Here is a 24243-nt window from a genome sequence, read left to right on the forward strand (position 1 = left end):
CCCACAGCTATTGTTAAAGAAATCCACACACATCTAAAACACACTCATGACCAATCACTAAAAGCTAATTTTGACCTCCAGAATAAACTCCAATGTTACTCAACCCTCAATAGAACCACTAAATTGGCCAGCTATCTATTTAATAAACATTTTAAAGAAAGACAAATCCTCTCAAAATACAGATTAAGTGACCATGATCTGGAGATAGAGAGAGGAAGACATAGACAAACATGGACCGAGAGAGAGCAGCGGATCTGTAGACACTGTGATCTACAGCGCATAGAGGATGAGGAACACTTTCTGCTCTTCTGCTCTAAATATACCAATATAAGAGAAACTTTTCTGCCCAGATTTAAAACCTTGATCCCATCATTCTCTGAACTGAGTGACACTGGAAAAATGTCCTTCTTACTCGGAGAAGATGATAGTACAGCTGCACTAGCGGCTAAATATGTGTTAGCTATTCACAACGCCAGAGACGGTTAACTCTAGAGTGACCCACTATATATATCTATTTATTAAGATGGATTGTGTTTATTTATATATATTTACTATTTACTATGCTATTTACTATTATATGACATGATCTACTGTATACATATATGTTTGGTTTATTTGTTTGTTGTATTATTTATATATAATATGTTGATGCTTTGGCAACATTGTGTTACACAGTCATGCTAATAAAGCTCATTTAAAATTGAAAATTGAGAGAGAGAGAGAGAGAGAGAGAGAGAGAGAGAGAGAGAGAGAGAGAGAGAGAGAGAGAGAGCTCTGGTTCTCATTGAGCTTGGCATTACTCCCCAGACAAGAATATTTACAGGCCAAAAAAACAGATGGAAGAACGCAGTACAGAGTAGGAGTAGAGAAAACAGAGACTTCAGGTTTGTACAGGGACTTTAGATGTTTTTCACAGTGTGTGTGTGTGTGTGTGTGTGTGTGTGTGTGTGTGTGTGTGTGTGTGTGTGTGTGTGTGTGTGTGTGTGTGTGTGTGTGTGTGTGTGTGTGTGTGTGTGTGTGTGTGTGTGTGTGTGTGTGTGTGTGTGTGTGTGTGTGTGTGTGTGTGTGTGTGTGTGCGCGCGTGTGTGTGTGTGTGTGTGTGTGTGTGTGTGTGTGTGTGTGTGTGTGTGTGTGTGCACATCCATACTGTTAATGGATTGCTAATTAAGGACTTCTCAGGTGAAGCCAGGAAAAGCAGGAGAGGAAATGGAGGATTGGAGGGCCAGGTAAGACGAGACGGTACAAATAGATTATCAAATGTGTCTGTGTGTGTGTGTGTGTGTGTGTGTGTGTGGGGGGGGGGGGCAGACCTGAAGGAGGGGCAGAGGGAAAACAAAGGTATGTGTCTGTTTGATAGTGTGAGAGGGAATATGGAAAGAGAAGAGAACAAGGAAAGAAGGCAAAGAGAGTAAAAAGGCACCAAACGAAAGATCACAAGAGAGGATACTCTGGTAAGAATTTCTGCACCAAATTAAAAAAATAGCAAAGGATTGAAAGGTTGATTCTGTCAGTACAACTGCTCTGTTAGTGTAACTCTATCTGCTCTGAGACATAAAACATATAGTAATGACTTCCCAGTGATGGGGCCACTACATTCTACACACACACACACACACACACACACACACACACAAACTTCTAATGAGCACTCCGGGGCTTATACACAATACTGTGAGTTATTTAAAGAGAAGAGCGATCAGACGGAATCAGCTTTGATCAGGAGTAATGCCTTGAGGACTGATGTCTCGAGAACTATTATAAGTATGATCTCGCTTTTGTATGTTTTTCTACATATCATGGTTGATATGATATGATATGATGCAGATCTTCATACGTGGACATTGTATTTACTGTATGTCTTGTGTGCAGTGTTCATTAGTTCTGTTTTCTTTTTTAAATGAAGTATGTCTCTCAGGATGTCCTCAAGAAGATTCAAATCTTTGGGAGAGAATGATTAATTTTTAAGCAATCCCCATTTCCTTGTACTCATTCTGAAAAGTTTTAGTTTGGAGACACAAACTTTATACATCTTGAGTGCATTTTGGGTGAAATTTTGAGATCTTGAACTTTAAAAGTCACCTGTTGGACGCATGTTTCAGATCCATAAAGGTCCTTCTTTGAGCCATGCACCTGCTCCGTCATCTGTTCTTGACAATGGCCTTCCACCTTGTTGTTGTCATGGTAAGTGGTTTATAGTTGCTATCGTGAGAACATGTTCCTAATGTGCTCATATTTTAAAAATGAAACAATGATAAGTAAATATTAAGAAAAGCAACTGATAATGCTACATTTTCCAGTATAACATGAATTGTTATAACAACAAGCTGTTAGAAGTCCAATTAAAAAATCACTTGTTCACGTTCGAATTGCAAATTAATCATTTGAATTTTTAAGTGACACTATAGTCCTGCGTATGCTGTGCAATATCACTCAAGCAAGAAAGAGTGACATTATTGTGAATATATTCAGACCAACAGCACGATTCGATCATCTCCTATAAAAAAGAATCCACAGTCTGGAAGCAAACCAAAGGAATCGTTTTTTTAGGATTTGTTTTATTCTGAAAGTTTATATAAAGTTTATTAGGATACTATAAGTAAAAAGTAAAACTCATTTAAAAGTGAGTGAACGAAAGAGTCTAAGTCTGAAAAAAAATCTAAAAGCTTTCACACTTACTGTGCTGTAATGGTTAACAGACTGCTGTAAATGTGCACGTTCCAATCTTTCTCTCTCATTCTTCTCATCTCTCTCTCTCTCTCTCTCTCTCTCTCTCTCTCTCTCTTTAAAGAGTATTTCTGCACACATGCTGTTGCAATATGACACTCATCCATCAAGTCAAACATGCTCAGTAATGCTCTCATAGCCTATATTTGAAACTCAAAGATCAAGAAAAGCACTTAAGACAATTGAAAAATAAATGACAGTTCATTGTTGTCTACAAAGTCAGTGAATGTAATATATGGCATATAACAAATAAGAGGTTGATGACAAGACCATGATTGGGTGGTCCAGGCCCCCCTGTAGAGGAATATTGTCATTATTGTTCATTAATAGTCCAGTGATCAGCATATTAAGTGGTCAAGTCTGAATTATCTTGAACTATTTGAGGTTATTTTACAGTTTACATCTTTTAGGGGCCATTCATATAGGAAAGACATGTTCTCAAAATGTGAGGGTTGAAGGTTTAAAAAGTAAAACTTTATTACGTAACACAGTCTTAAAACTGTGCCATGCTGAAATATATCAAGGAGATGCATCACTAATATTTAACATTTTGGGGTCAGCAAGGGTTTTTACTGTATTTTTGATTAAAACGTTTTTTTTTTTTTATCTTTGTGAGCATAAGAGACTTCTTTCAAAATGTTAGAGCAGTTTAGTGTATCAAAAAAGTTATTCTGGCTTATTTTTACATACACAAGAAATGTAACAATATCACAGACAAATTCAAGAAAGTCCCATGTGAATGACCTTATTTGTGTGTGTTTGGGTGTATAAGGGTGGAAGAGCCCAGCGTAAACAGAGGCAGGCTGAAGAAAAGTTAAGGCCATATTTGGGCAGAGTGGATCCAGGTGAGACAGTTATTCAATGGCTCTTATTTTATGAGTGGTTTGTACATTATTTATTCAGTATAAAATTGTGCTTCCTATTTTTACTACTCCCTCTCTCTCTATTCTCATCCTATTTTTTTCTTTGTTTCTCTCCTATTCAGAATCACTGTGTCAGTTGTTGAAATGTCACAGTCCTATTGGTTCTTTGTGTCAAGTAGTAAAGGAGGGGGGAGTTCTCGCCCCTAAATGTGTGTGTCCAAAGACCTGCCCACGGTAAGACACACACACACAGACAAATTAATAACAATTTTCTAAGACACTTGAGCTGATTTCAATGCCAAGCTACTCACAGTGAGCCAGCGGCATGAACAGTGAAGCTCAGTGTCATGATTAAGAACAGAATAATGACGTAAGACACTCCTTACGGCTCACAGATTCCTTGGAATCAAACCAGCAGCCCAGACATTTACTGGTATATTTGCTCTGAGCACTTTAGTCTTTAATGCAGATGGGCCCCATGCATGAAAATAAAATAAAAGGTGGGCTTAAGGGCTGTAACACATCACAAATATTGCTTTAAATATGATAAAGCAAACACAAATGATATTCTATGATATTCACAAATGATATTCTACTCTCCATAGTTTTGTTAGATCTCAGTGCTGCATTCGAAATCGACCATGATATTCTTTTCAATCATTTAGAATGTATGGTGGGCATCCAGGGGACAACCCTCCAGTGGTTTTCATCCTATCTAAAAGAAAAGACATTCTCTGTGAATTTGGGCAACTTTTCTTCTGCATCGGCTCAGCTACAATGTGGTGTCCCCTAGGGGTCAATTTTGGGACCCCTGTTATTTTCATTGTATATGCTTCCCTTAAGCTTTATCATTCAGAAGTACAGCATATTATCACTGTCATGCCGATGATTCCCAATTTTATTTCCCAGTAAGTAGACAAAAATGGCTCATCTGAGAATGACTTAAATCGATTTAAAGAAATCAAATATTGGCTGGCTAATAATTTAATTTACAATTGAATGAGAGCAAAACTGAAGTCTTGATCTTAGGTTCCTCCTTGTCCCGTTTACCTGGCCTAGCTGTAAACTGGACAAGGAACGTAAAAGATCATGTGAGGAACCTTGGAGTGATTTTTGACTCATCCCTACTTTTCAATAAGCAGATCGGTGCTGTTGTAAAGAGTACTTTTTACCATCTGAGATTAATTGCTAAAATAAAAACTTTCCTTTACCATACTGAAATGTGATCCACTCATTTATTTCATCTAGTTTAGACTATTGCAACTCATTGTATGGTGGTCTGCCCCAAACTGCATTATCCCGTCTACAACTCGTCCAGAATGCAGCAGCCAGGCTGTTAACAGGATTAAGAAAAAGGGATCATATTTCCCCTGTTTCCTACACTGGCTCCTGGTAAAATTCATGCTGGATTTTAAAATTTGGACTTTTGTTTACAAGGTACTATTTGGTCTCGCACCCAAATATATTAGTGACCTTTTACACCCTTACTCTCCAACTAGAGCACTCAGATCTGGGTATGGTGAGAATCTCTAGGTATGGTGAAGGGTATGTGATGAGGTGGGGCTATTTTAATTCCAAAGGTCAAGCGAACTTTATCAGAATGCATTGTATCCTAGATCCATGAAATAACTGGCCTTTAAAAATAAAAAATCTGCCTGCCTCTATGGGAATTTAACATAGGGGTGTCCTGACTTATGCACCCTGTATTTTAAGGAAGAACATTTATTTATTTATTTATTTTTCTTTCTTTTTTAAATAAAGCCATTAAGCTCAATTTCCAAGAGATTGTTTTTTTAGTCCTCTTTTTAGTCAACTTTAGCATGGGTGTGTAAATCTAAGGGTGACCGTGCATTTTCGGTGAAGGGTCAGAAATTATGGAATAGTCTTCCTTTCCATGTGAGGCCATCTTCATCGCTAGCCATTTTTAAGTCTTCTTTATCTGTTTTCTTTGGCTTTTGAACAGATCATGAAATGGGTTCTTGAAGCTAATATAATGTATGATGTTGTATTTAAATGTTTATTTATTCTTATTTATTCTAAAAGTTTATTTTGATTGTTAATGCCAGTTATTCACTGCTGAAAAAAAAGTGAATGTAATGCAGTCTATATTTTCTTTTATCTTGAGTAGTTTTATTGCTGTTACACAACATGTCCATGTTGACATACAGTAATTTAGCTGCTTCATTTAAGTGACCTTGAAATGGCGCATAGCCTGTGATGTCAACAACAAAATATATAAAGAGCATTTTCTCGTTCCTTTTACAAAAGATCTTTTTACACAATTATGGTTAGTTATATTTAATTATTTTCGTTTAACATTTTAGTCCATATGTGTGTGTATGTTTTGTTTGCTACAGGCAGGGGGCACCAGTGTGCAGTGTTTTGGGGAAGACGTATAGCAACGAGTGTCTGCTTCACAAGGAGGCCTGCCGCAAAAAACGGCGCATTGGCAAGGCACATAGTGGAGCTTGTCAGGGTAAAAAAGCACACACAAAAACTTCTTTCATTACAGTTTCATTATACTTAGGCCTAAATGCACATTTATAAGTTGTATGTTGTGGTTTCTCTGTCAGTGAGCGGGGCTGAGTGTTCTCAGGAAGAGTTCGGTCAATTCCCATACCGTCTGCTGGACTGGTTCTTACTCCTCAGCAGAATGGGAGAGAGATACACACCACCGGCACCCTCGCAAAGATGCCTCACACACACACAGCGAACCCAGCTTGCACAGGTGAAGAAACACATGCCACCCATAGATCACACACTGCATGGCACGCTTTATTGCTTTTTATACAGCTTCATCACACAAGCACTAATACAATACTTTACATTACAACATAGAGGTGTTACTGCAACTACGGTAACTGTTAAAGGTTGTGTAGGTAAGAATTGCCTAAAGAACTTTTTTTCAAATTGGCTTAAACTGTCTTTATATACCAATACATATTTAAAATGTAAGTACTTTGAAAAAGAGAGTATAAAAAATGAGTGATTGTAGTGTATTTAATCTTCAAAAAACACAACTCATTAATTCCTACCGGGACGAAACAAGTGACTGGCTTGCGCGACTGTCACTCTTACTGTCTATTACTGGCTCTGCCCACGTTTTTAGGTGGGAGTGAATGGAATTAATGAGCTGTGTTTATTGAAGATTAAATACACTAGAGTCACTCAGTTTTTTATACTCTCTATTTCAGAGTACTTGCATTTTAATTATGTATTGGTATATAAAGACAGTTTAAACAAATTTGAATAAAAGTTTTTTTTAGACAATTCTGACCTACCCTACCTTAAGTCCCAGTAGTGAAATTTTTGATTTATGTTCAAATTTGTAATTTTATGCTTCTTAAATATAAACGTAGTGTCAATACACACCTTGACATGCAAAATAATGATCAAATAATATGATTTAATGTAAAATTATTAAGCATGTATTGGTCCAAACACCATTTTTGCTCATATGTCCCACACCGTGGTTTCAATGTTGAGATACTTAAAATTAGCTAATTATTTTACAATATGAAATTATTTCCATATATATATATATATATATATATACATATGACTTTACACCATCTTAAAGTTATTTTTTGGTTTACTGATTGTTTATGTTTTTTTTTTCATTTACAGTTTTTTTGGATTGCTTACACACTAAAATTAAAAGTAGTACACTATTAGCAAAACCTTACACTCAAGAAGCAAAACATCAGCCCATATTTGCACAACTATAAGCACATTGTCAACCTCACACTTGTTGCAAAACTCTACACACAGTGATTTGCAAAACACTAAACACACTTAACATACATTACACACAAAAATCTATCATGAAGTCACTTCCTTGCAATACCAAAGCACTGACTGTCAAATTACCGCACCGTCCAACCAATTGGTTCAACACAGTCATCAGGTGTGCAAACACTTGTCTGCTTAATTGTAGACACAGCAATCAGGTATAAGCACTATAAAAAGCAGCAGGTGAGTTCATCGGTCTTCAAGTACAATGGAAAGAGTCAGAGAAAGAGTAAGACGAGGAGGAGAATGAGAATGAGGAGAACAAGGAGGAGGAGGAAGGGGAGGAAGAGAAGGAAGAGGAATCAACAGAGGAAGAGGAAGATATGGAGGCCATGCTGGAGGTAGAGGAAGAGGAAGACAAGAAGGTGCTCAATGAGGACCGAATCTGACAAATGAGATCCGCGCAACACTGGTTGACCACGTTGTCAACCACGGCCTGACGCTGAGGGAGGCTGGACTGCGAGTACAGCCAAATCTAAGCCGATACACAATGGCTAGTGTGATAAGAACATTTCGATTGGAAAATAGGTACTAGATCTACACTGAACTGCACAATTTTGCCTGACACTGTTCTTCAGAGAGTTTTACGAATGGATGGAGAGGAGATCCAGCATGAGTTCATTTACGTAGATGAGGCTGGGTTCAACCTGACGAGAACACGAAGGAGGGGAAGAAACATCATTGGCCACAGGGCTATAGTCAATGTCCCAGGGCAACGTGGGGTAATATAACACTGTGCAGCCATTACACAGAATGGGGTCCTCCACCGCCATGCCCTTATGGGCCCTTACAACACAGCACTCATACTTACATTCTTGGACCAATTGCACAACGTTAACAGCAGCAAATCAAATCGATCATATGCAGAGTTCATGTGCAATACATTGTTGTCTGGGACAATGTGTCTTTCCACCGCTCTGCTCTGGTTCAGAACGGGTTTCAGCAACATCCACATTTCACCATCCTATATCTTCCACCATCCTCTCCATTCCTCAACCCTATAGAAGAGTTTTTCTCGGCATGGCGGTGGAAGGTGTATGATCTCCGTCTCCAGGCTGAGGTACCGCTCATCCAAGCCATGGAGGAGGCCTGTGACCAGATGGAGGTAGCAGCAATGCAAGGATGGATTCGTCATTCAAGATGTGTCTTTCCAAGGTGTCTTGCTAATGACAACATTGCAACATTGTTTGCGATGAAATTCTCTGGCCAGATCCAGCTATAGGCGAAGAGACAATGTCTAGTTTATTTTATTTTTTTACAGTAAACTTACAGTACAATACGTAAAGGGACATTTTGTTACAGTATTATGAATCTCCATGTCAACATTTTGGGCGAGTTGAGAAATAAATGAGTTTCTTCAGTCTGCAACATTGGTCTTGTGTAGTGTTTGGTGAATTTACATTATATATACTTTGTTGATGGTAGCCTACTCTAATCACAGGGAAGTAAGTGCTAAAAGTGTTTTAGGTTTATCACAGCAGAGTGTAACTCGTGCAAACAGAGTATAGTAATGTGAAACGTGTGTGTTTCATATGGTAACAAAGTGTGGTTTTAAAACAGAAGTGTATAGTTTTTACAAGTGTGTTTAATTATGCAAAGGATCTGTAGGGTTTTGCTTATTGGGTGTGTGGTTCTGCTAACTGTGTGTAGTGTTTTGAAAACACGGGCCCTGTTTTGAAAATCGTGCTTAAGCAATCCAAAAAAACTGTAAATAAACCTGTCCCACACCTTTGAGTCCTTACCGCAACACTGAAAAAGACTCTTAATTTGCCATTTGTTCAAAGCCAAACTAATCTAGTTTCTATGGAATTAGCTATTCATTAGCATGTGAGCACATGTCTGACAGATTGGTCCACCTCCATTAGGTCACTCAAAAGAAAAGATGATCTTTATATTATTTTTTCTGGACCTAAGTATTTATTGTTTGTCCTTACCTTTCAGCTTAGTAATTGTGTATTTTGAATTACATTAAAAAAAAATTATATTACTGTTGAATACATATTTGTTGCTAAAAGTCAAAACTGATGTATCAGACCTTGCTAGCTGCCAGTTATCTGCAATATTTGCAAAAATGTCATTTCCGCAGCACTTTTTTACCGCAGCATTTTTAGGTGTTGCGGTAATTGTGTTGCGGTAGAGACAATTTCAAAGTTTATACTGTATATTACATTGTACATACTTGTACTTGTACATCAGCCACAACATTTAAACCACTGATAGGTGTGGTGAATATAATTCATTATATCAGTTCAGTGGCACCTGTCAAGAGGATATATTAGGCAGCAACTGAACAGTCAGTTCTTGAATTTTGTGAGTTGGAAGAAGAGAAAATAGTAAGTGAAAAGATCTGAGTGACTTTGACAATGACAAGGGCCAAATGGTGATGGCAAGACCACTGCATCAGAGCGTCTCCAAAACAGCATATCTTGTGGGGTGTTTACGGTCTGTAGTGGTTAGTAACTACCAAAAGAGGTGCAAGGAAGGACAACTGGTGAACAGGGTCATACACGGCCAAGACTCACACATGCACATGGGGAGCAAAGGCTCGCCTGCCTGGTCCGATCACACAAAAGAGCTACTGTAGCTCAAAAAATTGCTAAAAAACGTAATGCTGCCCATGATAAAAAGGTGTCAGAACACACAGTGCATAGCAGTTTGCTGGTTTGCAGCAGACCGGACAAAGTGCCTATGATGACCCCTGTCCACCACCGAAAGTGCCTACAATGGGCATGTGAGTGTCAGAACTGGATACAAGCTGATTCGGTTAAGCTTCTGTTTATCAGAATCGTTTTTTTATTTGTCATTGTAAAAGCATTGTAAAACATTGTCACAAACGAAATTTAAAGTGCTACTCCTGGTGCATGGAGTTGTGTTTAGAGTTGACTTCTGTTTATTTTCGCTGATCAATGTTTATATGTGAATAATAGCCTAAATTCAATCTGTTCATTATGTAAAGCGATTGTGTATCTTTAGAAAATTTGGACTAAACCACTTAACTTATATAGATTAGTTTTACAATCTCTTGTCTCCTTCCCTGCGTACCACAGCGTTAGCAGGCGTTGCGCTTTTTTCGGCTAAGGTTGCTAGTTTCCCTTCAAGTGGGTTTGGTTTTACTACCAATACCAAATTAGGCTAAATGTAATATCTAATTACCTTAACATGGAATGTTTTCCTCGACATTTCATGATTTCGGTGCATGCGAGTTCCTGAACATGACATGATGGGATACACCAAAGTCCTATTAGGCAAGATGTGCCACTCGACCGCCATCTTGGCAACGCCTCCGGGCAGCTATTTCGGACTAACAAGACCAGGCTCCTATCTAAATGAATGGGCAGAGAGTCAGAACTGCACTTTCACTGGTCACCGGGACATAAAAACTGCATGTATAGAAACAGCAGTAAAATATGATAAAAATCGCTGAAAAAGTTTGATGACTTTGCCCCAAAAAAAGGTTTAAAACGCCTTTTTCCCCACAGGTTATACTTTTACTACGCATGCGCAAGGGTTCACGACACCAACAGGCAAAACCTCAACTGTGCGCATGCGTCAGTGGAACCAGACGATAGGCTTAAATGTTTCCCAGCGTGACTGTTAAAAGCAGATGATTGGCTTTCCAGCGGGAGGGGCGGGACATGTGCATACAACCGCCATCTTTGCCGTTACGGGTTTTCCTTATATAGTTGTATTAAGGATTGAGGAAGTGGCATGTCTCTTATATAAATTGTCTCTGGATACACTCAGCCTCAAATACCACTCCAAAGCTAATTTGATTATAAATGTATGATTTAAATCTAAGAGCACAAACATTTTTGTTTGGCAAGTGGTCAGGAAAGACACATTACCATTTACACCTGGTTCTAACATGCGTTTAAATTGTGTCCCTGTGTTACGTGGCTTATGCGAATTAATAATATAATAGATTTTTTTTAAATGATTGGGGTGAGGAGCACTACCTCCCAGAAAAGAGTTTTTGCCGGATGGGATGTCTGAAGTACATAGTGTATCGTGTTAGAATGCAGTGTATAGTACCCTACATCATTTGGGACGGAGCTCTTTTCTGAACCAATTATTATAAGCCTGTAGGATTGCTAATCGAAGGCTAACTGCTTATTAAGCTTCAGTAATAAAATGAGATATACTTTAAAATACTTAATTTAATGAAAATATTAATTGAGAACACATAAACTTGCGTGTGATTTTTCTACCATTTCTAATCAGGCACCAAATCGAGCACATAAAAGTCTCAGCCTATAGAACAGGGGATAGGGGATCTTCTTTTCAGTTCAGTTGTAAATTTGTGATAAAAGCATCAAGTCATGATCTTTTTTCTTTTGTCTCACATGGTCTCTTCTTTTCTCCCTTTTTCTTTCAGAGGAGGTTTGTTCTGTTGGATCGTAACAGGGATGGGAAGCTAAGCAGGAGAGATCTGAGAAAGCTTCACTATAAGCGGATGCCACTGGAGCACTGCGCTCAAAGATTCTTCCAGTAACACACACAAAGAAAATGACACCAGTGCTTATAGACACACACAATCACCTCACCACTGTGATTTTGTGGTGTTTTCTCCTGTCTGACCTTCTCTGTATTTGCATAATATTACTGCAAACCCTCCCCAGCATCCTTCTGATTATAGTACACATGCCTTCAGGATGTCACCCACCCCTCTCTCTCATCCTCTTTCAATCTCTCTCTTCTCTCACTCATCCACTTGATCTCTCTCTCTCTTATTCAGAGCTGTGAATGCGTATTGCCTTCCCACTGTTCTAATGTGAGTGGTGTCCTTTACGGCTGATAGCTGCAGAGAGACGTAGAGGGATTTAAAAATCAAAAACGAGAGATAGAGGCAAAGAGAGTCCACTTGTATAATTCAACAATGTGTGTGTGTGTGTGTGTGTGTGTGTGTGTGTGTGTGTGTGTGTGTGTGTGTGTGTGTGTGTGTGTGTGTGTGTGTGTGTGTGTGTGTGTGTGTGTGTGTGTGTGTGTGTGTGTGTGTGTGTGTGTGTGTGTGTGTGTGTGTAGGTCATGTGACAAGAACAAGAATAAGAAGGTGACCCCGAGGGAGTGGACATCCTGTCTGGTTAACCGGTCAGAACGCTGGTTTCAGGATTTCATGTGTAAGTCTATATTTGTTTAATCTGAATATGAAATTCTCATGTGTAAGCACGTGCAAACACTAACACACACACATCAATGTGTCCGTTCTTCCTCTCTCAACTGCAGCCGTGAAGATGGGCTCACCAAAGCTGTGTCCTGTCCTAGACAACAACCTTTTAATTTAGATGTTTTATCTGTGTGGAATCATATTGTAAAGTACGGATGGAACAAAATCCTGATCCGGTCCGTAATTGTTTGATTTTTTTTTCTATAAAAATTATTATAAATCCTTATAGTATTATTCAAATGTAGTCATTTTGTTATATGGAGGCATGTAGGAACAATATGAAAAGTGGGGGAACACATTATTAACCTTATCAGCTTGACTAATGAATATTACTTAATTAGGTGACAACATTCTCCTAGCAGTTATATTATGGGAACAGCTATCCATTATCCTATCATATGCTCTCCAATGCTGCATTTATTTGATGAAAAATACCGTAAAAACTGTAATATTGTTATCTAACTGTTTTCTATTTGATTATATTTAAAAATGTAATTTATTCCTGTGATGGCGTATACACATTGTGCATATTACAATGATTTCCAAAGGATTCATAAAGGATTTCTAAAAATTCAGCTTTATATAATATATAAGTCATATGTTGCTCATGCTGTTATTTACCAAATTTTTAAAAAGTCTGTATCCCCTGAGATATGTTGTCAGTTTAGGGTAAGAAAAAAGGATTGTCCATAGTATTGGCAATGAGTGATGTCGCAAAGTAAACTGGGCCCCCTGTACCGGTTATAGCATTATTGTGCATTCCAGGGTGGCAGTAGAAATCTTGTTCCAGGACCGAGGCCCTTAGGGTAGATCCGTATAGGCCCTCGTGGTCTCTGAGCCCTCTGTACAAAGTCCCCCTTGTATGCCGAAATTTTTGGACACTTAGACATGTCATACATGCAGTATATTTTGCATATTCAATTTTTATTTTTTGCATCAAATAAATCATAGAAATATTGATGACTTTGGCTTTTTTAAACCCTATAGGGCAATGTATCCTGGGAGATACAATTATAACATCCAAATTATATCAAATATATTACAAAAATTCCTTTGGATATGTTTTACTTAAGTCAGTTTTACTTAACTAAGAAATAATTTTTTGCTAATAATTTTCCACTATTGCCTGTTTAAGGGTTAAAGTCTGATAAAGTTGGAACATAATAAAAGTCTAAACATTCCTGTTACTTTTTTGTTTTTATTTTGTCTGTTTTGTCTCAGTGCTGCAATCTAGTCAACAAAAACTGCTTTTTGAGGGACAGCAGGAATGTATCATGGATCACACAAGCAATTACTGCAGAGAGGGAAAGAGAGAGAGAGAGATTGGGCTATAACCTTAAACAGAGGGATGGGGAGCAGATTAATTGAGGGGTGGTGTTTAATAGGAGAGAGATGGATGGCCCATGAGAGAGATAAAAGACTACGTGAGCAGGGATGAGAGGAATAGATAATATGGCAGAGAGAGACAGAGAAAGGGGAGGACACCAAAAGAGAGAGAGAGAATCTCGTAATGCACTCACAGAATGGGACGGGAAGGGGGACAAGTTACAGTAAACCACTGCAAATGGAGGAGAGAAAATAGATTGAAGCATGAAAAATGGATCAGAAAGAGAGAGACACGGGGGGAGGGGTGTGTGTGTGTGTGAGAGAGAGAGAGTTGCAGAAGGGTGCGATAAAGGGTGGGAAGAGATTGTTAGATGGAAAGAGAAAAAAAGTAACTAAATGGCATCCCACCACAAAGTAACTTCCCCTTCCAGTACATCATTGATGTCTTCCAATTTTCCAAACACTAAACGCTTCCAATAATTTCTGCCAAGTGTGAAAAATTGATTCTAAACCTTTGAAAACAAGTATATTGAGTTTTCCATGTATATATGACCCCAGGAAGTGCAGCACAATAATCAGATCTCATTACATTTGTAGCTTTTAAAGTGGGTTTGGTTTCCTGTAGCTGTATAGTGCAGTCAAGAATCATCTCATCTAGCAGCCTCTTCTGCATTGTTTTGGTTTATGGTGCGGTTTGATATATGTCATTGTGTGGGATCACTCCCACTCCCACTGTTGTGACATTTTGGGGTTATGTTGTCTTTAATGTGTGCTGTGTTTTTCTTGTGTCTTTGTGTTCTTAATACACAATGTAGTTTGGTCCTATGTTGTCTTTGGAAATGTACTGCTCTGTGGAATACCTAATTGGCCAGTGGCAGCATATGTGTATTTAGTATATACTGCATTTATATTAAGAATAAAAGTGTTGATAGATAACCAGGAGCTCAGGAAGAGTATGAAAACTAGTAAGAGACAAAAATCAATGAAAATTTGCATGTCCATATAATTTTAGTTGCCATGGAAGATTACGTTTTTAAGTAAGCAAGTAAGCTCCTGCTGGAGCGGATGAGAAGTCACTGCTGTGGCAGTGAAGGGAAGGTTAGATGGAGAAACGGAGATCCTGCGGGAGTGGAGGGGAAGTCACTGCTGTGGCAGTGAAGGGAAGGTTAGATGGAAAAACGGAGATCCTGCGGGAGCGGAGGGGAAGTCACTGCTATGGCAGTGAAGGGAAGGTTAGATGGAGAAACGGAGATCCTGCGGGAGTGGAGGGGAAGTCACTGCTGTGGCAGTGAATGAAAGGTTAGATGGAGAAACGGAGATCCTGCGGGAGCGGAGGGGAAGTCACTGCTGCGGCAGTGAAGGAAAGGTTAGATGGAGTAACGGAGCTCCTGTGGGAGCGGAGGGGAAGTCACTGCTGTGGCAGTGAAGGAAAGGTTAGATGGAGTAATGGAGATCCTGCGGGAGCGGAGGGGAAGTCACTGCTGCGGCAGTGAAGGAAAGGTTAGATGGAGTAATGGAGATCCTGCGGGAGTGGAGGGGAAGTCACTGCTGTGGCAGTGAATGAAAGGTTAGATGGAGAAACAGAGATCCTGCGGGAGCGGAGGGGAAGTCACTGCTGCGGCAGTGAAGGAAAGGTTAGATGGAGTAATGGAGATCCTGCGGGAGTGGAGGGGAAGTCACTGCTGTGGCAGTGAATGAAAGTTTAGATGGAGAAACAGAGATCCTGCGGGAGTGGAGGGGAAGTCACTGCTGTGGCAGTGAATGAAAGTTTAGATGGAGAAACAGAGATCCTGCGGGAGTGGAGGAGAAGTCACTGCTGTGGCAGTGAAGGAAAGGTTAGATGGAGTAATGGAGATCCTGCGGGAGTGGAGGGGAAGTCACTGCTGTGGCAGTGAAGGAAAGGTTAGATGGAGAAACAGAGATCCTGCGGGAGTGGAGGGGAAGTCACTGCTGTGGCAGTGAAGGGAAGGTTAGATGGAGAAACGGAGATCCTGCGGGAGCGGAGGGGAAGTCACTGCTGCGGCAGTGAACGAAAGGTTAGATGGAGAAACAGAGATCCTGCGGGAGCGGAGGGGAAGTCACTGCTGCGGCAGTGAACGAAAGGTTAGATGGAGTAATGGAGATCCTGCGGGAGTGGAGGGGAAGTCACTGCTGCGGCAGTGAAGGAAAGGTTAGATGGAGTAATGGAGATCCTGCGGGAGTGGAGGGGAAGTCACTGCTGTGGCAGTGAATGAAAGGTTAGATGGAGAAACAGAGATCCTGCGGGAGCGGAGGGGAAGTCACTGCTGCGGCAGTGAAGGAAAGGTTAGATGGAGTAATGGAGATCCTGCGGGAGTGGAGGGGAAGTCACTGCTGTGGCAGTGAATGAAAGTTTAGATGGAGAAACAGAGATCCTGCGGGAGTGGAGGAGAAGTCACTGCTGTGGCAGTGAAGGAAAGGTTAGATGGAGTAAGGGAGCTCCTGCGGGAGCGGAGGGGAAGTCACTGCTGCGGCAGTGAAGGAAAGGTTAGATGGAGTAATGGAGATCCTGCGGGAGTGGAGGAGAAGTCACTGCTGTGGCAGTGAAGGAAAGGTTAGATGGAGTAAGGGAGCTCCTGCGGGAGCAGAGGGTAAGTCACTGCGTGTCATGTTTTTAAGAGCAAAAACATGTTCTGTTTGATCATCCCTTATGCCTGTAACTCAGACATCAAATTATTTTGAACAGATAGTGAAACTAAACTAAAGTGCTTCTCCTCATGCCGGCGAATAAAGACAACAGCGCAGCGTTTAAAGATAATTTTCCGATGACTGACATCAAAGAATTTAACGGTATTTTGGTGCTGATGTGTGAATGGTCTCTTAACAGTAAAAAGCCAGAACACCGTTGCTTGAGTGAACAGCATATTTGTGTATTTACCGGTAAAGTCATTCTAGTCATTTTTCGGTTATGATAGGGGCTATTGATAATAATAAGAAATGTTCCTTGAGCAGCAAATCAGCACTCCAACTGCAGAGCCGCAACCCTGATGAATTGAAAAGGCTGGGTCTCGAGCACCACACGTTAAAAACGCTGCGAGAACAGGCTCAATGGTCAAAGATGACCATCTAGTGCATATTTGAATAGAAAAACTATTAAAAAGCTCACTGCAAACAGCGCTGAGTAATCATGTTATCTCCATAGGAACTTTGATTTGTCCAAAGAAGACTTCTTACTTACCAGTAAAGACTGTAATGTGTGAAAGGGGCTAATTTTGGAAACATTTGCTGCTTCATTTTTTTGTGGAAACCGTGATATATTTTTAATATATTGTTTTATATATGTAGTGGGTTGATGGTGTTTATATATTTTTTTTTATGGTGACTGACGTCACGGCGGAAAGTGTGCAGCGTAATTTCCGCCTGAGCGAGTTAAAGGGTGGGTGACGCGATGCTGTGGGAGACACGCACATGATCGTTTGGCGTGGCATTGTTGCGAGTGGGAAGAGCTGCTGCACGCGGAGGGTATCGCTTACCTGTTCATGTTGCCAACAATCCCCGGGTAGGTCATTAGATCGATTGTGTGTAAAAAGTAGAGTATTGTTTGTTGCTAAGTATGTGTGTTTTGTGTTGTAGTAACAAACGTGGCAGCGCGCGCGCTCACTTAGAGCTGTACGCGTTATATCGTCCAGCTTCTTTTGTTCATGTTGCTGACAATTCCTGGGTAGGTCGTTTGATTTCTATCATGGCAAAAGGAAGCAGGGTATTGTTATTGAGCATGTGTTTTATATGTGTTCTATATGTGTTGTAGTAGCAAGCTGGTATCGCGTTCATGACTGGTGATATGATGTGTTTGATATAAAATAGGACACCTTGTGGAGGTAATGAGATGTTTTATGTGGTTTTATCTTTTATATAAAGATGTACAAATTAAATTATGATCTAGATGTTATTTGTATGTTTTAATGGTGTATAAATGTAGGTGTGCTGAATGTGTATTATGTGTTGACAGATTCATCTGGCAGCTGATGGCGCATATATGACCGCTGTTTTTCCCAGTATTTAAAATTATTTACAAGTGTGTGTTTGCTTGGACTTAATTTCTTTGTTTTTGTTTTTGTTTTCATATAGTTGCTGTCTGTTAGTTACATTGTATAGTGTATTCGTTATTTTTGTTTGGTTGTATTTTTGTTTGGGCCATTTAGGGGGCCTGGTACTGGATGTGACCATATCTCCCTTATTAGGAGTTAGTGTGATGCAGTGATAGCACTATCTTGTGAGTGATTTGAGGTTTGGGTATTACATTTGGCACGTGTTATAATATTTCCTTGGTTGCACTTAACTAGCGGAGACTGTTACTTCCAGCCCCGGACTTGTTTACACCAAATCAATCTTCCCCTTTTCTTACTGTGGCCCTTATTTTGTTTTGTTTTGTGGTCATACATTGTGTAAGGTTATTGTGTGTGATATTTGTTTTAGCTAGTCTAACGTTTATATGTGTATATTTCTTTTAAAGAAATAAAAAGACTGTGTACCTCCCCAGTGCCTATACTTTCATTTAATTGAACAACTTGAGCGGGTTTATTCCCTCATTAATTATAGACGGCGGATGTCGTACTTGTAACATGTGGCGTAGTCAGGCAGGGTCTTAGTATTAAGGCTCTGGGTGTATGTTGCACGTTTTTTTGTTTTTGTTTTTTTTTGTTATATGGTGTTGTGTACTGGGAAAAACAGTGGTTGAAGACCTGGATCATCATCAAAGGGCCTCCGAGCATCGACGTGGAACAGCAGATTGTCCATATTTTTGAGTGGTATACATATATGCAAAATATTATTTTTTGATATATATATTTTTTTTTCTCTCTCTCCTTTTTTTTTCTTTCTTTTCTTTTTTTGCTTTATTACAGTATGGCAGAGGAAATAGCAGCGCAAGTGCAGGCATTAACTGAATTGGTACAACAATTGCAATCAGAAAATGCCAGGCTTAGAGAGGAAACCACTCAGAGAGTGGTAGCTGTCCCTGCTAATGATTTGTTGGAAGGCCCTCCCTCTGTGTCTAATTCTTTACCGACTCCTTTGTCTATACCATCTCTTCCAGTGGTAACTGAGCGATATGTTTATGTCCCAAGGGAAAGAAAGTGTCCTCGTTTCTCAGGGAAGGCTGCTCAGGATTCTTTGGGAGTTGAGGACTGGATAGAGGAGGTGCGTAGCTCTTTGACTTTACGTCATATGTCAGACAATGAACAAGTTTTTTTTGTTTTTGATTTACTGGAAGGTGAGGCAAAGGCGGAGATGAAGTTTAGGACCCCTGCAGAAAGAAATACTGCAGAAAAGATCTTTTCCATCCTTCGGGAGACCTATGGTTGCTCTAAATCTTACATAGGTCTGCAGACTCAGTTCTTTCAAAGAAAACAGATGGAGGGAGAATCGTTGAGGGAATATTCTCATGCCCTTATGTCCCTTATTGAGTCAGTTAAGCGAAGGGATCCACAATGTTTTGCTAATCCTGATTCTGTTCTTAGGGACCAGTTTATCGAGCATGTTAGGGATGGCATGTTGAGACGAGAGTTAAAAAGAAGGGTACGTATGGAACCTTCTGCCTCCTTTTTGGATATTCGTACTGAAGCTATCCAATGGGTAGAAGGAGAACGCATGGCTAGTCAAAGGCCCCGTGCTTATTCCTATAGTGCTCAGGGTAGGGCTGCAGAGATTCAAACAAATGTAGCCGCAGTACAGCCAGTAGATGAGTTAACAGAATTAAAGGAGTGTTTGCGTAAGCAACAAGCACAATTAGACACTATTATGAGACACCTTGAACCACCGGTGTTCTCTAAGAGGTATGATGTGCGTCCACGTGGTACTAATTTCCCCTACCAACCAGATGGTAAACCCATATGTATTCGTTGCAATAAAGCAGGTCATATTGCTAGGTTTTGCAAGGTAGATCTGAAGTCATCTCAGCATGTTGCTGGAGGGGATGGCCCACGAAGTTCAAGTCAGTCCAATGTTGCATCTAGAGTCACTGTTGATCACTCGGAAAACTAGAACCCTCCGGTGCTAGTGCCCAGGCATCGGAAGGGGAGTTTTCGGGCTTTAGAGGAAATGATGGTACTAAACTTATAGGGAACTGTCCTACAGTAGAAATGATAATTGGGGGGTTATCTGTAGCCTGCTTGTTAGACACCGGTTCTATGGTGACCACGATTACTGAACAATTTTTTTTTGAACATCTTCAGCCGGCTTTGGGAACTGAGTTGCAATCTTGCAACTGGCTAAAGTTAAAGGCCGCTAATGGTCTCGCTATTCCTTATTTGGGTTACTTGGAGGTGGATGTACAAGTATTGGGCAGATTACTTCCTGGGATGGGAATTCTAGTGGTGAAGAATCCAGAGGGAGTACGGGGGCAGCATGGCCAGATTGCCGGCTTGCTGGGAATGAATGTGATCAACCAGTGTTATCAGGAGTTGTTTATACAGCATGGAGATTCTTTGTTTCAACACCTAGGAGTACGAGCCGTAGGGAAAGAGTGGAAGAAGGCAATGGCGGAATGCAGACAGCTCGACCGTGTCCTGGACACAGGGTTGGTTGGCCGTGTTCGGGTTCGTCCCGGACCTGCTGTTTTGGTTCCAGCTGGTACTTTAAAGTTTGTTTCTGCTATTTGTCATACTGGATTAGGATCTACCTTTTCTTCAGGTTTGTTGGAGCCTTTGCCTTTGGAGAATTGTCACTTACCTTGTGATTTGATTATATCTTCTGCTTTTCTGTCAGTAGCTCAGGGGAGGCTGGAGGTACCTGTCGTAAACGTTGGGACCCAGGATCGGTGGATTCAGCCTAAGGTAGTTCTTGGAGACTTTCATTTAGTTTCAGTACAGTCTACAACGCAAGTGGAGTTCAATTCCCAGAGCTCCACTGGAGAACAGGTAGCTGTAGTTCAAGCTGTGACAGTGGAAGAACTCCCTTCTGTGGATTTTTCTGAGTTAGTTTGCCCTAATCTGTCTTCTCCGGAGGTATTGGAGGCCCGCACTCTTCTGGAAAGGTATAGTGACATCTTTAGTCGTGGGGAAGGTGATTTGGGCTGCGCTACCTTGGTCGAGCATACAATACCTTTGCTAGATGAGACTCCAGTGCGACAACGTTATCGTAGGTTACCTCCTTCCCAGTATGATCAGGTAAAGCAGCATATCCAGGAGCTGATAGATCAAGGAGTAGTAAAGCAGAGTTGCAGTCCATATGCGTCTCCAATTGTTGTTGTACAAAAGAAGGATGGTTCAATTAGGTTGTGTGTAGACTATAGACAACTGAATTTAAGAACTCGTAAGGACGCCTTCCCTCTCCCACGGATTGAGGAGTCCTTGGATGCTTTGGCTGGGGCTAAGTTGTTTAGTACCCTAGATTTAGCTAGTGGATACAACCAGGTTCCGGTAGCCAGGCAAGATCAGGAGAAGACTGCGTTTTGCACTCCCTTTGGGCTCTTCGAGTTTACTAGGATGCCCTTTGGGTTGTGCAATGCGCCTAGTACTTTCCAGCGCCTCATGGAAAGGATATTTGGTGACGAACGATTTCATGCTTTGCTTTTATATCTGGACGATATAGTGGTCTTTTCAACTTCTTTTCAGCAGCATTTGGAGAGGTTAGAAATGGTGCTGAGACGTCTCCAGCAATATCACTTGAAATTGAAGCTACAAAAGTGCCATCTGTTCCAGACTGAGGTGAAATATTTAGGGCACATTATTTCGGCAGAGGGAGTAGCTACTGACCCCGAAAAGGTTAGTGTTGTTGCCCAGTGGCGAAGACCTAGTAGTGTGACAGAATTGCGTTCCTTTTTGGGCTTTGCTTCATATTATCGCCGATTTGTTGAAGGCTTTGCTTCGGTTGCTGCCCCCTTGCATAAGTTGGTGGGAGCACTGCAAGGTGGTAAGAGGGCGGTTCGTAGAACTACAGGCTCCTTTGAACAACATTGGAGTGATAAGTGTGAGCAAGCTTTTGTGACCCTTAAGGGAAAGTTGGTGCATACTCCGGTCTTGGGGTACGCAGACTTTTCTAAACCTTTCATTTTGGAAATTGATGCGAGTCACCGTGGTCTTGGAGCAGTTTTGTCTCAGGACCAGGGGGGACAGACTAGGCCTATCGCATTTGCCAGTAGAGGTTTGCGGCCCCCTGAAATGAACATGTCAAATTATAGCTCTATGAAATTGGAGCTTTTGGCCTTAAAATGGTCAATAACGGAGAAGTTCAGAGAATACCTAATGGGTAACAAGTTTATTGTGTATACCGATAATAACCCCTTGAGTTATTTGCAAACTGCAAAATTGGCAGCTGTAGAACAGCGCTGGGCTTCGCAGCTGGCCCTTTTTGATTTTGACCTTCGGTATCGACCAGGGACGGCTAATCGTAACGCGGATGCACTGTCACGTCTTCCCTCCCCTACTATGAGTAGTCAGATGATGAGTAATGCAGGGACCATGGTTCCAGTTGAGGTTATTTTACACCAGCCGGCTTTTAAGTCAAGCCCCTATGTCGTTGAGGCCTCAGCTATAAATGCTGTACCGGTGCGAGAGAAATGTGATCTCATTGCACTGCAGGCCTCCGATCCGGTGATTGGAAGTTTCTTGAGACTCTGGAGGAGGGGAACACCACCCTCAAAGGGAGAAGTAGACCAGAGCCATGTAGGTCAAAGGGAGTTGGTTAGGCAGTGGCCTCGGATTAGGGAGGATAAAGGAGTGTTATATCGCCAAGTACAGCTTCCACCGGCAGGAGAGACCGTCTTGCAGTTATTACTCCCTATTTCCTTACGGACGGAGGTTCTTAACAATGTGCACAATAATCATGGCCATCAGGGTGTCGAGCGAACCATGACCTTGCTAAGGGAAAGATGCTATTGGCCAGGAATGTGGAAGGATGTTAAACAGTGGTGTAGTACATGCGAGCGGTGTGTATTGGCTAAAGCCACACAGCCTAAATTTCGCACCTTTATGGGGAGTCTAACTGCATCCCGCCCTTTAGAAATCCTTGCAATTGATTTCACCCTCATGGAACGAGCTAGCAACGGGCAAGAGAATGTTCTGGTAGTGACCGATGTGTTTTCCAAGTTTACTCAAGCCTTTGCAACCTCAGATCAGCGAGCAAGGACCGTGGCCAAAATACTGGTGGAAAAGTGGTTTTGTGTGTATGGCGTACCTAAGCGTATACATTCAGATCAAGGCCGTAGCTTTGAGAGTGAGTTGTTAAAACATCTTTGTGATATTTATGGGATCCAAAAGAGTCGTACTACCCCATATCACCCTCAGGGGAATGGGCAGTGCGAACGTTTCAATCGAACGTTGCATGATTTGTTGAGGACTTTGCCTCCAGATAAGAAAGGGAAGTGGCCACACTTCCTTCCGCAATTGTTGTTTGCTTATAACACCACTGTTCATCAGTCCACACAGCATTCCCCTTACGAACTTATGTTTGGCCAGAAGCCTCAGTTGCCGATTGATTTCCTCTTGGGTGCAGCAGAGGAAGAGTTGGTAGGAGGTCATGTGAGTGACTGGATTGTCCAACATAAAGAGCATTTGTCTTTGGTTTATGATAGGGCACGGAGGTATCTGGAGGAGAAGGCCCCATACCAAGGAACAGTGCCACCAAATGATGCATCTATACTTGCTCCAGGCACGTTGGTTTATCACAGGAGTCACCCTTTGGGGCGCAATAAGATCCAAGATGCATGGTCTCCTAGCATGTTTGAAGTAGTAGAATGTAAGGATGGCCTTGGAAATGTTTACAAAGTGCGACGTCGAGATGGCACAGGTCCTTCTAAGTGCTTTCATAGATCTGAGTTAAAGCCGGTCCCGACCTCACACATCATCATGGTTCCAGTGGTAGGAGTAGAGAGTGGTGAAGGAGTGGAGGAAGAGATTGAATTTGATGAAGGTGACGGATTGGTTGTGGAAGTCACTGTTTCCCACCCAAGTGCTGTAGGTCAAATAAGTAAGGGGCCGATGGAAACAGGAATACCGTTGCATCCTTATTCTGGTTCTGAAGGTCAGGTAGATTGGGGTAGTGGGGCTGGGGACCGGAATGTGGCTATACCAGGTGTAAGTTTGGCTTCACCTGAAAACGTGGGGGGTGGTGGTCCGTCTGCTTTGAGTGGCAATGGATTAGGTAGAGAGGATGTAATCCCTTCCTCAGTTAGGCGTACTACACGTCCCACTGCTGGATGTCACACAAATCCATTTCGATTACCTCAGCCCGTATCTCAGGTGCTGGGTCCTGGTGATGCGGTAGTGAATTCACATTTAACAGTATTTAGACCATGGCTGTAGGAGTATTACGAGGTATTCGCCGGGACGGCGACCTTTTAAAGTAGGGGTGTGTGTAGTGGGTTGATGGTGTTTATATATTTTTTTTTATGGTGACTGACGTCACGGCGGAAAGTGT

General features: G+C 41.2%; 1 protein-coding gene and 1 long non-coding RNA gene across 7 annotated transcripts; both read left to right on the forward strand.

Annotated features, from left to right (window-relative positions):
* Positions 1–834: 834 nt before the first annotated feature.
* sparcl2 (SPARC-like 2) lies at positions 835–13729 on the forward strand. Of its 5 annotated transcripts, XM_079632937.1 has the most exons (11): positions 836–884; positions 1180–1226; positions 1358–1451; positions 2100–2181; positions 3497–3569; positions 3710–3821; positions 5945–6063; positions 6161–6315; positions 11755–11867; positions 12402–12496; positions 12603–13729. In XM_079632937.1, exons 4-11 carry the CDS (start codon positions 2125–2127, stop codon positions 12659–12661), a joined length of 783 nt encoding a protein of 260 aa, XP_079489063.1. In that variant the 5' UTR covers positions 836–884; positions 1180–1226; positions 1358–1451; positions 2100–2124; the 3' UTR covers positions 12662–13729. The 5 variants fall into 5 exon arrangements, with proteins under 5 accessions (XP_079489065.1, XP_079489063.1, XP_079489062.1 ...); XM_079632939.1 differs by lacking the exon at positions 1358–1451 and having other exon boundaries at positions 835–884; XM_079632936.1 differs by lacking the exons at positions 836–884; positions 1358–1451 and having other exon boundaries at positions 1094–1226.
* A 3452-nt stretch (positions 13730–17181) lies between these two features.
* LOC307009608 lies at positions 17182–18580 on the forward strand. 2 transcript variants are annotated; one of them, XR_013800073.1, is made up of 3 exons: positions 17182–17548; positions 17636–17705; positions 17837–18580. It is a non-coding gene; the product is annotated as an uncharacterized lncRNA (long non-coding RNA). The 2 variants fall into 2 exon arrangements; XR_013800074.1 differs by having other exon boundaries at positions 17639–17705.
* The last annotated feature ends 5663 nt before the right edge of the window (positions 18581–24243 follow it).

This window comes from Phoxinus phoxinus (genome assembly GCF_949152265.1).
Source record: "Phoxinus phoxinus genome assembly, chromosome: 13".
NCBI lineage: Eukaryota > Metazoa > Chordata > Actinopteri > Cypriniformes > Leuciscidae > Phoxinus > Phoxinus phoxinus.

Excerpts from the sequence above, each read along its gene's own strand:
- sparcl2 (XM_079632939.1), top strand. The coding sequence starts at position 2,125 with ATGCACCTGCTCCGTCATCTGTTCTTGACAATGGCCTTCCACCTTGTT. Across the intron at positions 3,822-5,944 it reads TGTCCAAAGACCTGCCCACG|GCAGGGGGCACCAGTGTGCA; the intron begins GTAAGACACACA and ends TGTTTGCTACAG. Across the intron at positions 11,868-12,401 it reads TGCGCTCAAAGATTCTTCCA|GTCATGTGACAAGAACAAGA; the intron begins GTAACACACACA and ends GTGTGTGTGTAG.